Source organism: Cylas formicarius, unplaced genomic scaffold (assembly GCF_029955315.1).
Source record: "Cylas formicarius isolate icCylForm1 unplaced genomic scaffold, icCylForm1.1 PGA_scaffold_6__28_contigs__length_40554024, whole genome shotgun sequence".
Taxonomy (NCBI): domain Eukaryota; kingdom Metazoa; phylum Arthropoda; class Insecta; order Coleoptera; family Brentidae; genus Cylas; species Cylas formicarius.
This window is the reverse complement of record NW_026844347.1, coordinates 34,637,436-34,651,742: the sequence shown is the minus strand read 5'-3', so window position 1 is coordinate 34,651,742 and position 14,307 is coordinate 34,637,436. Positions and strand designations below refer to the sequence as shown.

Here is a 14,307-nt window from a genome sequence, read left to right as displayed (position 1 = left end):
AAATAACAAAGTGGACAACCTGTATGATTTCTAGACAAATATTTAACATTAACGGAAAGTCCTGATAAAAATCACACAAAAAACAAACTATAATTTTATCTTTTAATTCTGTATCAACAAAATTAGAACATTTTAAATCTTCTGGAGACTCCAAGAAAATTTTGGACGAAACTTTTTTTCGTATCTCCTATGGGTTTCCAGATCGTATAGTGGGTCGATTTATTTGGCACACGGTGTACCTGTTTCAACGAGTAACATTAACGTATCACAAGTTGTTCCATGTATTAGGCGAAAAAAATCGTATACATCGGTCCAAATCTATAAAAAACCTTACAAATTCTTGTTTTTAACCAATACTCCTACGAAATTTAATGCTATTTTCTTTATTAACAAATGAAAAAAATACCTAACTTCTTCAAGAGGTGCTACTAACTGAAATCACATGGGAAATGAGATTTTTTTAATACATTTCTTAAAAAAGGGACTCGTTCCAAATTTGAAATAGTCCCAAAATTTAAATTTGTGTAGATTTTTTTCCTAACGAAATAACTACTAAAAATGAGTCCTGCCCAATTTTTCAATGCTAAGTTACATTTCAATTAATTATGCCGGAGGCCAAAACAAAACTTTTACGACGTTGAAATTATTTCAGCGGAAATCTTAAAAATAATTGATCGCTATGATAATTTTTCTTTACATTAAAATGGCGTCGAAAAACGTTTCCTTTTAAATTAAACGCTCGGCTTCCTTTGTTTTTTTGGGTACCGAGTGAGTAACCACTTTCTATAGTTTTTTAATTGGATAGTGGTCCCGAAACAAAGGAGGCTAATAAACCCACCGCCATTAAATCCAAGGGCCGACCACTTCGCTTGTTTTAATTTTTAGAGTCTTCGCACTTTGAGCAAAAATAAAATTGCTTGTCGTTTCCAGACTTGGCACCATGCCGTTTTCACGACCGGAGTGAGGGATAATTATTTAGCAAGTCGCTTCGTTTTTAATCACGAATAAATTATGTTTTTATTTTTCGATACTTTCTTGTTTTGCGATTATATATCGGGAATCACACGATACGCAGTTGCTATATAAAATACCCGGTAACGTATGGTAGTGAGTGCAGTTTGGTCTCGTAATTCATCAGATACGTAACTTCAATATGGTAAGAGATATTTTTAATATAAGAAAGCAAGTGCCAATCTGAAATGTGATAAAACATGTGACAAGTGAGACGTAGCTTTTCTCAAGAAACAAATTATTTTGTTTTCTTTAATAGTATTACCAAACAATTTCATGTTCTATAGAGTGTTTAAAAAATGGTTCTACTAATTCGTAGGGTGGGTAGAATATTAAAAAATAACATTTGGTTTGGTTAATAAACTTGTCCTCAAATGGTATTAAGTCCCCTGTAAAATAGCACCTAAATTCGTAAACCAATTTTTATACCGGGTGATATAACATTTGGCTTGGTTAATAAACTTAATAAAATACCGGATTATGTCGTAAAAACAGTATAGCTTTGGGCGAACCGAACCTGGATTATAATGTGCCATTAGTAAAGCTTTTCTTGGAATTATATTAAAATAAAAAGAGATGGCTACAGGCATGCTTCCACACACTTCCACCCACCCACAAATGTTCTCTATATCTTTCTTATTTAATACGTTTTAGTAGCAATTTAAGAAACTAAATCTAACAAATTTCCTTTTAGTTGCGTAATTTTTTCGTCCTCGTATTTCTCGTTTGCGCTTTCTGCTACGTGACGGCCGTACCTTACTTACTAAGCAACTCCCGCGTGAACTTCGGCGCTGATATCGAGCATGCGCAACACGATATGACAAAAAGATCACCTTATGTGGACAGAAACGCGCAAAGCAGGACAGCACCTCCGAAACCGCAGGAACATTGGACGATACGATCCGCCATAGCAGGTGATTCGTCAGGTCGCGGTACTGGCATATTTATCTCTGCCGGTCGTGGATTTTGATAAGTGCTGCCAAATCGCATATTTTTATTGATATTGTTGCTTATTTGCCATGTTAATATATTATTTGCTTTAAACAAATCAATTTTTCAGTTAAGCTGCAAACTACCTTACCCCCTACAGCCTACAGTCCCTTGTTCGTGCCGAAAAACCGTTCATAAAAATTTCAACCTATCAACCGGATTTTTGATATTTCGAATTTTTGTTTGTTTGCTTTTGATAATTTTGACAGACATTTGAAAAGAGTCTTGTTACTTTCGAAAATCGATGAAATCGAATTTTATATCTCGGTAACGGTAGGTTCTATGGAATCGCAGTTGGTACCGCCAAAAAAATTTTTTTTTGTCTGTCCTTTCTCTGTTCTCCGTTCTCCGTTCTCGTCTTTTGGTTTTTCCTGAATAACTCTCGAACCGTTGGAGCTACAAAATTGAAATTTGTCTCCTTTTCTCTCTTTTTTAAAGAAATGGCCTTGATCCGACACCGGTATCCATATTTTTTCGCGATTTTCGACTAGTTTTTGGACATTGCTATGAAACATAAGTGTCTGAAATTTGAAGCATTCGACTTCATATTTGGCACATATATGTAGGTTTGCCCTAAGTATGCTATGGTGATGCCGCAGAGCATAAACTTTCAATTTCCAAGGATGAACGAAATCATTAATTTATTAATGTTTATTTATTATGGCCGCGAAAATATCTGAGTAATGTTTTGGAAGGGTTTTTAAACTTAGCTTAGGGAGGTACCGTCCAATATTTCTTAATATAGAAATTAGTTTTAGGTTGGTCAAAATAATGATTTGCCTACGAGATACACATATCGTGAAAAGTGGATTTTTTAAAAATAAAATATACTATATATTATCGCATATTCTAAAGGAAAATTAAATTTCCCTGCGAATGCTGTATCATGTCCCTAGTCTAAAACGTAAAAACCTAAATTGTTTGGTTATATAATAAATGAATAAGAGAAAATTTATGAGAATTATGAAAATCTTAAGATACTTTAAACAAAAATTGCTCACAAGAGAATTTATCTAATTTTTTCATTAGGTGTTCGTGTTTATTGCATTCTAAAGACTTTAAAACTGGTTGAAGTGGCCCTCTTTGTCTCCTATTTGTTGAAAGCATAACGTATCTCTTTCTTGCTCTGCACCGGTGTCAAATAGACGAGGCGTGAGATCAGGCGATCTTGCTGGCCCCTGGCCCAAATGTCAAAACCAATGGTCATCAAATAATTCGTATAATTTTTGTGACACCATTTAGCTAGTACCAGGAGGTCCGAAGTTTCTGGAGGCAAATATTCTCGAAAAGGAAAGAAACTTGCGATTATTTCAGAAACCAAACGAGTTAGGTTAGGGACATGAAACATCATTCGAAAGGAAATTTAATTTCCTAGAATATGTGAAAATATACTGGGTGTTGCATTTTATAAAATACAGGTTTCACTATATTTGTACCTGAATAATGTAGCATTAATTTCGATAATAAGAAATTCTATTCAATACCCTAAACTAACCAAAATTTTAACTTTCCACTGGCTCCAGTGCCGTAGTAACAACAATTTAATTCAAGCTATGCTTTAGTGGGAAAAATGAGTGAAATAATTATTTTCTCGAAAACCGCTGAAGATATAGATAGGAACGTATTATCCAAAAACAGTCAGTGTTTGCTGGTCTGAAAACGTAATAATATACATGGTGTCTTCCATTTAAAATTTCAATGTTGATCGAAGAACCAAACTAACTAAGGTACCATCAACCGTCCACCCTGTATATGTTTAGTCAGAAAAATGTAGATACTACAGCAAGAACTTTTCTCTTGGATCCCCTTCATTCAAGTAAAATACTTGCAACTTGACAGAATTTGGCAAAATGCTCAAAATGGAATTTAAGCGTTTTCAAAAAACGTTGGCGACTTTGAAGATCATTCCTTAGAGGTCACAATAGGGCCCTACAGACGAACAACACGATGTAAAGCGAACATCGGAGGTTTTAAAATTTTATCGTCAACGTTAATTTGTCCGCTTCCTTCCCCTCTCAGGTTCAATTTACTTAAGGCGTCATCCGACTAAAACATTTTATAGGTATTTAATTCCCGTATAAAAGTGAAGATAAAATTTAAAATTTGACGAGCGAACAGTTAAAGTTTAATGCAATCTCGTTCGGTTTTAGCTTAACAAACGAAAAAAGTTAAGTTTAGAAGCGCGATAATAAAGTTTCATAAAAGAGCATAAAAGTGTCTTTTTTGTATCTATAAAATTTAATTAATTGAGCGGATCTGCCGATGGAAGCCCTATTTCAAACTTGTCGCACGGTTATGGCCCTCGTCTATAATTAGAAACTTGCAGAACGATTTGAAATGTTTATTTTTTTATTATAGAGGGTTTTATGTTATCGGGAAATTGTACCAGCTTGATACTAAGTAAAATAGTTTTCGCTGCGTTTTAAATACCGTCTCGTTCGTATCGACATTATAAATTTTTCGATGCTCCTGTTCCCGGAGGCAGTGTACAAAACAATCAGTTCACAGTATCTAACTCTCCTTTGTTCTGGCGCGTTCATATTATTTAGTATTGGCGACTCTATAAAGAATAATCAAATGTTGAAAGATATGCTGAGTTTAAAAAAACATGTGGTGGTGGTGGTTAGTGGTACATCAAATAGTACTCGACGCAAGTTAATCTAAACGAAGAACTGCAATGTATTTCCATTTCGCCAGAAACGTCTTATACGAGGATGTGACAATTCTAATGTCAATCAACAAATTTGCTCAAATTTTTCGATAGAAGTTCGAACTGAACGATGAACGACGAAATCCTGCAGCACCATTTCGATGAGGTGTTCAGTGCCCTGCAAGACAAAGAGAATTTCGAAATTTTTACCAAAATCAAGCACATCAAGACTCCCAGAGTAAAACGTACGTTCTTCAAAATAATGAGTCCGTCAGACATGCCCGCGAATTGGATTGAGACGGAAGAAGAACTGAGCCTCTCGGAACGGATACCGAGAACATATTGCGGCGAAGATCCTTCTTCGCGAAGATATCAAACGTAGTTGATCCAATCCTACAGTACTTCTAGGGTGATGCGTTTTTCTTTTAGAACCAGGTCGGGAAAAATAATCGAACGGCCGAAATCACCGTTAGTGGGACTACGTGGGTTAAAGGATAACGGGACAGGTGATGCGAGCCTAAATCAGTGCAGACATTGCAAAAGATATTTCGTTGGAGACTTTTTCGACGGTCATGAAGTGCGCTGCATTAAAGGTCCATTTGGAAGCTATTAAATGTATACATTTATAAAATAAATAACGCTAGATGTGTATTGATGTTTTTAATTGCACAATTGCAAACAGAACGGTAAACTTTCCGTTATTGTCAGCAAATACTTCACACGAACTTCATGAGTGACCTCTGCACAGTCCAAAAGTCACCGTCTGGTGTGCAGTCTCGGAGTTCGGCGTGTGGGGTCCTTACTTTTTCGAAGAACAAGATGGAATAACGGTAACAGTCAACGGAGATCGATATTTTGATATGCTTAACAATTTCCTGCGTCCAAAAGTAAACGAGTTGAACAACGATCAAAGAGAACATCTTTGGTTCCAGCAGGATGGTGCTACATCGCACACAACGCGTCGTTTACTAAATCTTCTTCAAGAAATGTTTCCAAACAAAGTGGTGTCTTTACGGGGTGATCTTCGCTGGCCGCCACGTTCGTCTGATTTGTCGCCTTCCGACTTTTTTCTTTGGGGTTACCTGAAAGCGAGAGTTTTCACACATCGTCCGCGGACTTTGGAAGAATTAAAGGCAACCATAAGACAAGAAATTACCCAAGAAATGATCCATCGGGTAATGATGCGCATCCGCGAGAACCTACAAGAGTGCATCGACAATAATGGCCGTCCTTTAAAAGACATCATTTTTAAAAAATAACGTTCCTAAATGGCATAAAATGTACATTTCACAAATAATTTTAAAAAAATGTTTGCTTTATATAGTTTTATTTTTATTAACATCCCAAATAGTACCTATCGTTTTGCAGCACCCTGTATTATTTACTTTCATAAAATTGCCAAATTCTATTTATTATTGAATCGAAGGTTTCCATTAAAAAAATAAGTTTCTGTCTTCCACTTCTAAAAAAGAAATGAGGATCCTGAAATCAACATTTTTTTCATTTGTTCGAGTCGGTTTGGGAATCCACGTTCCCATTCCTAAACCACACGAAAATACGGCACAAAATTTCAATCGTATGGGTAACGTTTCTAGTCAATTTACGTTAAATCTCCTGATCCAATGCCTTCGACTAAAGATGTAAATCACTACAAAGGATCAAACCGTCTGCGGCAAGTTAGATTTTCATTTTCATCCCAGCCATTGTTCGTTTATTGGCTCTATCCGGATAAATTATAGAGGTGCGTGCTTTTATTTTTTGAATGCATTGAAGCGTCGAATGGGAACGACAATATCTGAGTTCGGAAATGCTTTTAAATTGACTTCAAAAAGCTTCGTCACATTAAATTAAGGAGGATTGTAGACGTCGAGTGATACAAAAGCGATGCGTTATGTAATGTTGGATGCATATGGAAGGTTGTTTTTGGATTCCGCATTACGATTTGGTCGGCGTTACTTTGCCAAGTTCTGTGATATTTAAAAAAAAAATTAAATGAGGTTTCACATGAATGTCACTATTTAAATGGATATAAATCAAATTTTATAGTTTTTATATTGTATTCAGTTGTTTCATGGCTCGTTTGCTCGACCAATTTTATTATTTACATCATGGTTCCCCCGTTTGACGACAGAGTTACAGCCAAGCATTTGAAACTTCTATAACCATTACCTACTAATTGGCCACATTTTTCTTTTTCAAAGCTTGTAAAGTTGGCCTAATGGTATACCGTTTTTCGTTTCAGCACGTATACCACAAGCCAGGGCCGTATTTAAGATGATAGCCCACAAAAACTGCGCCTTGCGAACTGTTGTATTTTAAGAGTAGGAAAATTTTCTTTGATTAAAATGCTATATTAATTCATATTAGAGTGCTTTTTATAAATCTTGATAAAACTATCCTTGAAACACATTAGGAAGAGTTTAACATAATGATTCTCAAATATTTTCTTAGGATGTTGGACGCTTTCCCAGTTTGCTATTGGATGATTTGTGTATCATTTTCAAGCAACAAATTTTGAATAACTTCTGTAGTCGATGATGAATTCGGTATTTTTTCCGCCTGTGCAGAATGGTAGCTGGAAGCAATTTTTAAGAGACGCATTTTTCAAAGATGTCTGCTGTCGTTTTTTCGTGGTAGTCAACCTTTACTTGTTTAACATCCTTTGCAGAAAACAACTGGCACATTTAACAACATTTCCTGCTATGACCATCAGTCCATCCTTTGTTGAGGATATCGCGGCTATCTTATCTAAGTATATGATGGAGAAGTTTTTAGCACGAGTTTCTTGGATTTCTTGTCCTCTTTGATTCCATCAAAACTTGCCTTTTATTGTTTCTCCTCCTAGGTGCCGTCTCTGTTGAGGTTGGCAAATTGATGTCTATGTTGGGCTTGATGGATTAAGGTGTTTCCATCTGTATCTGTCCAGTCTCTTATGTTTCTCAACCACTATTTCTTTTTTCTTCCTATATCCCGTCTTCCTTCAATATTCCCTTGCAGTATTGGTTGTAGCTGTTCATATTCAATGCTGCTGTCTGCTGTTCGAACGCCATTAAGGTTAGACAAAGGGTGGCCTCTCTTGTAATCATCGCATTTTGAGCGGATTCGGTTGATTCTCATCAGAATCTTTGATGCGTGGCTCATCAGGCAGATTGTTCCGTGATCCTCGCACTGCCTCGCTTTGGGCTTTTAAGGCAGAGGTATATATGTGGATGTTAGCTAGTCCTGGGGTATATGTCTGCTTTCGTAAATTGCTTTAAGTATGTACGTCAGTCTATTTATTTATTTAAGGTGTTTAAATTGTTCTGTCAGCGTAGAATGTTCGCCTGCGGATTTATTGCTTTTAATTTCTTCGATTGATCGGGCTACTTCTGACGTAAGAATTGAAAGGTTGTTTCTCTTGTCGATGATTGGCCCACCCTGAGGTCTTTCGTTTCAGAACAGTTCCATCAAGTATTGCTTCCAGATTAATTTTTGTTACCAAGGAGACATTTTTGGCGTCCATAGACCTGCGGCTTCTTTAATTTTCTCGTGAAGTTTCCCTATATGTATGTTGTTCCTGCAACTCTACGACTTCTCTGCATTGTGTAATCAGCCACTGTTCCTTTGCAGTCTTGATTTCTTCTTGGATTACACGATTTATTCTTCGGTTCTCCTGCTCGTTTTTGTTCTTTAGCCCTCGTCTCATGTCCATGAGCCTTAATATCTCATCAGTCATGCATTGTTTTCTCTACTTGCGATCTTCCTCCGTATTATTTCTTGTTCAGTCTCAATGAAGATGTTCCTAAAATTTATCCATGTGGTTTCAATATCCTTCTGCTTTAGTCTCTCTCTGTCCATCCGCATAGTTCGGATCAGTTTGCTATCAACCTCCTTCAGATATTGTGTTTTTGGTTGTCTTTCGCTTTCAACCAGGCGATTGTGCCTTTGGCTTTCGATCTTTCTACCCTTTTAAGCCTTACTCTAATCTTCAGAGTCACAGGAACATCCCTTGGCACTGAGAACGCTATTCTTATTGATGGTTTTGTAATAAAAACCAATTCATCGTACGAATGCACGCAAAGTCTCTTCATGTAGAGTTTTAATTGTTAAAACAATATATCAACCGTCTCACTATTCCGGAATGGTAGTAGACCTTTTGGGACCCCACGATCTTTCCGCGTTTTTCTTTCTTGGACACCATTCACAACTATGTACTGTGGCATACGGTGTTTTGGACATCTCTTAAAAATTGCTTCCAGCTACCATTCTGCACAGGCGGAAAAAATACCGAATACATCATCGACTACAGAAGTTATTCAAAATTTGTTGCTTGAAAATGATACACAAAGAAGCATCTATTGGAAGTTCTTAAGACTGCAAAGCTTGATAAGAAGTATAATGTGGCAAGTTGGCCATGGAACGGGGTTTCACTACAATTTTAATCCGAAGGAACTGGTATGGGGACTGCTGAAACCGACTTTAAGAAGAAACAACCCCTCGCCGAAATTTAGTTCTGTTGCAATAGAAGTGAAGCAGAAAAAATATCTGCTTCTAGTTGGAGTAGAACATGTCATCGAAGAAGAAAATGTCCATTGATGATAGTGATTATATTGAATAGAATAACTTTTTCGTATAAATATTCTAACATTATTTTATAGATACATTTACTCTTTCATATATATTTATAATAATCATTTTAAACTGCGCTCCGCTCGTGTCAAATAAACTCGTGAGTCAAATGCCGCTTACCGCACTTGTTGCATAATATGCTATAAACAGCATGACCGTCAGAATTGACAATCGTCAAAATCCAAGCCGTGCGGTAAATTCTCCGAAAACATCTGATTGCTCCCAAACACGTGCCGTCATGTCCAGGAAATGTCCAAAATGGCACGGATCCTTGGGAAACGAAACTGACGTGGTAAAACGAAACTATGCTAGATTGGTGTATGATTGGTTGCATACTCCGAGTATCATGTTTTCCTAAAAATATGTATATTAATCAATTTAAATCACACGACTAATTCTCGTTTGCGCAAATTCTTTGATAAGTATAGCTATATGGCATGAAATCCAAAAAATGTTGCGGACTAACGACCAACATTTGCAATCAACACACTGAGTTTCGTATCTATTATAATCATTTAAAATTACTTCGTACATAAAAATGGTACGCCACACGGAAAATTCTGTCGTATTTCGCGATTTTAATCAGTGCTTCGTGTAAAAATGGTGAAATACAAATGTCGAAATCGTAAATTGAAATAGGACGACTCTCCGGCGTTTTTATAATTCCATAGCTTCGACATGACTAAATCTCGGAGAGGCGCAAGAATTTTAATCGCGTCTTTTGGAACCGTCCCCTAGATAGGGGTAACAAATGGGGTCTGAGCCGCGGAGACGTTCGGCTCAGAGTTAATTAACTTACTCTAGATAACCGGTAACGAAGCAGTAACTTAAATCGTGGCCAAGTTGACAAAACAACCCTCTCTGCGCTCCCGTGTCAAATTAGGGAAATTTCTCGAATGAGTGTAACCATTTTTATATTGTTTTTATTTGTTATCAACTGAACCGATGTTATTATATACAGATTTTTCCCATACTCGACCACTCCGTATTTATTTCCATTTCATAATATTAAAAATTTATATATTATTCCGGAAAATTGTTTCACTCAAATGATGAAATTTATAGTCAAACGATGCCCGGATTTTGCCAGGATTTAATACGAAAAAGCATGCGAACGCTAACAGATTAATAAACTAAATGTTTAAACAATGTACTCGCTTTAAAATTGCGAATAAATTGCGCAAAAAATAATCGTTTTTTTTTTTTGAAAATTTGAAGCGGTTTTTAATTTCGCTCAAATTGAATATCTACTTTATACGGTTTCATACATTATTTATATGCACGTGCATGATATTCGCGCCAGGAGAATCTGGGAGAATGATTATAAAGTGATTATTTTAACGTGTAATTGGCGTTGAGGGAATCGCAGGGAAAATACCATGCGCTCTAATAAATTATTGTAAATTTTATACACAGGGCCCGTGTCAAACCACTTAAGCTACGACACATAAATTAAAATTTAATCCACCAGCGACAATTTTAACAATTCTTAAAACTGACTTTTTTTGCGTCAGTCCGAACACAATCTGAAGAAAAAACCTACAACAGCGCGCAAATATATAATTTATGTGCTTTTAACAAAAAAAAATGTTTATTTAATACTCGATACGTAGTCATAATATTAGCGATTTTTTGTACCCTATTTCAAAAAATCTTAATTGATTTATGAAAACATTTTTTTATTCATTTATTTCATTGAAACAACATTTTGTTGTACGAATGTACATATAACTTTAAAGTGAAATCGTTAGTAATTTGGATCTTTTTTTATTTAATATTCTGAATAATTCTGAACAAGGGGAAAAATCAATAATAATAATCTGCATAATAAGTAACCCTAATTTAAAGTGCACATTTTTTTTATATATGTGTATTGCAAATATGATGTAAATTTCCCATATATTGCAATCTTAAATAGCACTTAAAGAGACCAATGCGCCATCAGTACAACAGTGAAAGGCAAAGTAGGTGGAAAACGGGATCAAGGAATCGTATGTTATGCAACAAGTGTCGTAAACGGCATTTGGCACGAGCGGAGCGAGTGTTTAATAGATAAGTGACTTAAAAAGTTTACCAAACGTGTTGCATATTATACTTTTAATACCAACCGTTAGTTTTTGGGTTCATTTTTTGTAAAACAATACGAATACATTGACTGACATGACCGTCAGAATTGACAAACCAAGCCGTACGGTAAAATCTCCGAAAACATCCGATTGCTTCCAAACCCGAAAGGAAACGGACATGGTAAAGTGACACTTTCGCACGCCAGATCGATGTATAATTAGGTACATTACGGAGGGGAGGGAAAAACATATTTGAAATTACGATTTCTTTGAATATTTTTATCAGCTTTGGACTCGAAGGTGCCGTAGAAACGCAAGATCTTATAAGTTACCCCACAGTTTCTTAATGCCAGAGAGTACTTAAATATAAATTTACAGATATCATTAAACCGGATGGACAACTTAATGTTTATATCGTAAAGTTTAGATAAATCGCAATGATATACTCTCTTAATTATTATAGAACTGCAAAACTTCGGAGTATTCCAGTGGGTTTCCTTTATTTTAAAAGTGTTGTTATGCCGTGCTAGACATGTTTTACTTGCGCCCATGGGGCTCCATTCATTTATTTCGTTGTTATTTCGCCGGCAAAATATTTTTTTCAAAGAGGTCAAGTCAAATTTACAATCTCCAGTAGCTCCTTTTCAGTATATCTTGCTGAAAATGCTTCGTATTAAAAGTAAGCCTCAATGAATAATCAAAATAAATAAGAACTAAAAGTTCAGATTTTCACGAAATTATATATTATGACATGACAATTATTTCGACAACACAGTGTCTTTATCAAATCACATTTGATAAAGACACGGTGTTGTCGAAACAATTGTCATGTCATAATATATAATTTCGTGAAAATCTGAACTTTTAGTTCTTATTTATTTTGAGAAATGGATTTTCATTAAGTAAAAGCCACCACAGATGTGAGTATTTTTATGACTGCCAGATCTAGGTAGAATAAAATATAGTGTTTGCGAGCAGTGGAATATACAACTTCGAATGTTGAGGTTTGATAGCGGTAACTCCTATCTCGCATTTGGAACTAGAGCATAGATGTTTGGATCTGAAAACATTAATGTCTATAAATAACAAATTATTTTGCACATAATAACGGAATGAATGAATAAGAACAATATCTAAACGTCTTTGATTCTTTGCCTATAATTTGGATTAACAAACATCCGGGGCAAACTTTCATTCGACAGAATATGCAACCAATTATACACAGGTGTATTTTATTTTGAAGACACGCATTTGCTTCACTCAAGTATGATTCAACGGGCCACTTTTTCACAAAAATGTTACAACCCCCAACAAAGGTTGACGTCATTGTCGCAATAGGGCGTTGAGGGCGTACATTTTTCGCAGATCTTTCGGATTTAAATTTATACCTACGGCACAGGTGGCGGCGACTGTTGCTAAGTCCACAAGAAGGCCTTAATGTGTACACAACTGGATTACCGGGATAACAAACAGCTCGGATGTTGCGATTCGGGGCGTGTGCACAGGATCGGAGCTGCCATTTAAATAATTCAAGTTTACATTAGGGTTGTTTGGAGTAATTTCGTTTCCGATACATCGACCAAATTGGAAACACTCGCGGGAATGAAAAATCTTCAAGGCGAGCAATTTATTTAAAAAAATATTGGTAACCAAAATGACTAACCGAAAATATAATTACAATTAGCAGATGCTTTTCCAGCATATCTTTCTGAAATGAAATGAAAGTTATGAGTGATATCATTTTTTTTCCAAGAAGATGTGGCTATTTTTCGTATTTTTTTAACTACAACAGACCCAGGAAACATTTATGTATTCACGATAGCCTTCAGTCCGTTTTGATTGAAATGCTATTGCTATTGCTATGAAACCCAGCTACAAATTTGTTTCGGAAAAAAAAATTGATAACCAAAATAACTAACCAAAAATATTAAACATAATAACAATTACCAGATCCTTTTTCAGCATGTCTTTCTGAAATGACTTCCTAGTTAAAGTTAAGAATGACATAATTTTTTTTTCCAAGAAGACGTGACTATTTTTCGTATTTTTTCAACTTCAACGGACCCAGGAGGAGTAACATATACCAACATTTACTGAAAGTAGTCTTCATAAACATTTATGTTTACGATAGTCTTCAGTCCGTTTTGATTGAAAGGGTATTTTTTGCTATTGCTATGAACCCCACAGATAAATTTATTTAAAAAAAAAAAGATTACAATTACAATATTAAATACAATAACAATTAGCAGATCCTTTTTCGATATATCTTTCTGAAATTGCTTCTTATTTAAAGTAAGTCATTGATGTAATGTTTGTACCATGAAGATGTGGGTATTTTTCGTATTTTCTTGACTACAACAGAGGCAGGAGAAATAACATATACCAACATTTGCTGGAAGTAGTCTTCATAAACATTTATGTTTACGATAGTCTTCAGTCCGTTTTGATTGAAAGGCTATTTATTGCTATTGCTATGAACCCCACAGATAAATTTATTTAAAAAAAATGATACCCAAAAATATTAAATACAATAAAAATTAGCAGATCCTTTTTCGATATATCTTTCTGAAATTGCTTCTTATTTAAAGTAAGTCATTGATATAATTTTTGTACCATGAAGATGGGGGTATTTTTCGTATTTTCTTGACTACAACAGAGGCAGGAGAAATAACATACACCAACATTTGCTGGAAGTAGTCTTCATAAACATTTATGTTTACGATAGTCTTCAGTCCGTTTTGATTGAAAGGCTATTTATTGCTATTGCTATGAACCCCACAGATAAATTTATTTAAAAAAAAATGATAACCAAAAATATTAAATACAATAAAAATTAGCAGATCCTTTTTCGATATATCTTTCTGAAATTGCTTCTTATTTAAAGTAAGTCATTGATATAATTTTTGTACCATGAAGATGTGGGTATTTTTCGTATTTTCTTGACTACAACAGAGGCAGGAGAAATAACATACACCAACATTT

The 14,307-nt window shown here is 35.3% G+C and overlaps 2 protein-coding genes and 1 long non-coding RNA gene across 3 annotated transcripts in view; all 3 read left to right on the top strand.

Moving 5' to 3' along the window:
* Positions 1–14,307, top strand: part of LOC132703158 (dopamine receptor 1) — a 296,590-nt gene that overhangs the window by 128,364 nt on the left and 153,919 nt on the right. The window lies entirely within an intron of this gene.
* Positions 1,053–2,059, top strand: LOC132703776 (uncharacterized). The gene is made up of 2 exons (XR_009619142.1): positions 1,053–1,156; positions 1,706–2,059. It is a non-coding gene; the product is annotated as an uncharacterized LOC132703776 (long non-coding RNA).
* On the top strand, positions 4,726–5,287 carry LOC132704022 (uncharacterized). Its single transcript, XM_060673627.1, has 2 exons — positions 4,726–5,029; positions 5,081–5,287. The coding sequence occupies exons 1-2, from the start codon at positions 4,782–4,784 to the stop codon at positions 5,262–5,264; spliced, it is 432 nt and encodes a 143-aa protein (XP_060529610.1). The 5' UTR covers positions 4,726–4,781; the 3' UTR covers positions 5,265–5,287.

Coding starts and splice junctions, on each gene's coding strand:
- LOC132704022 (XM_060673627.1), top strand. CDS start 4,782: ATGAACGACGAAATCCTGCAGCACCATTTCGATGAGGTGTTCAGTGCC. Junction 5,030..5,080: donor TCTTCGCGAAGATATCAAAC/GTAGTTGATCCA, acceptor TTTTTCTTTTAG/AACCAGGTCGGGAAAAATAA.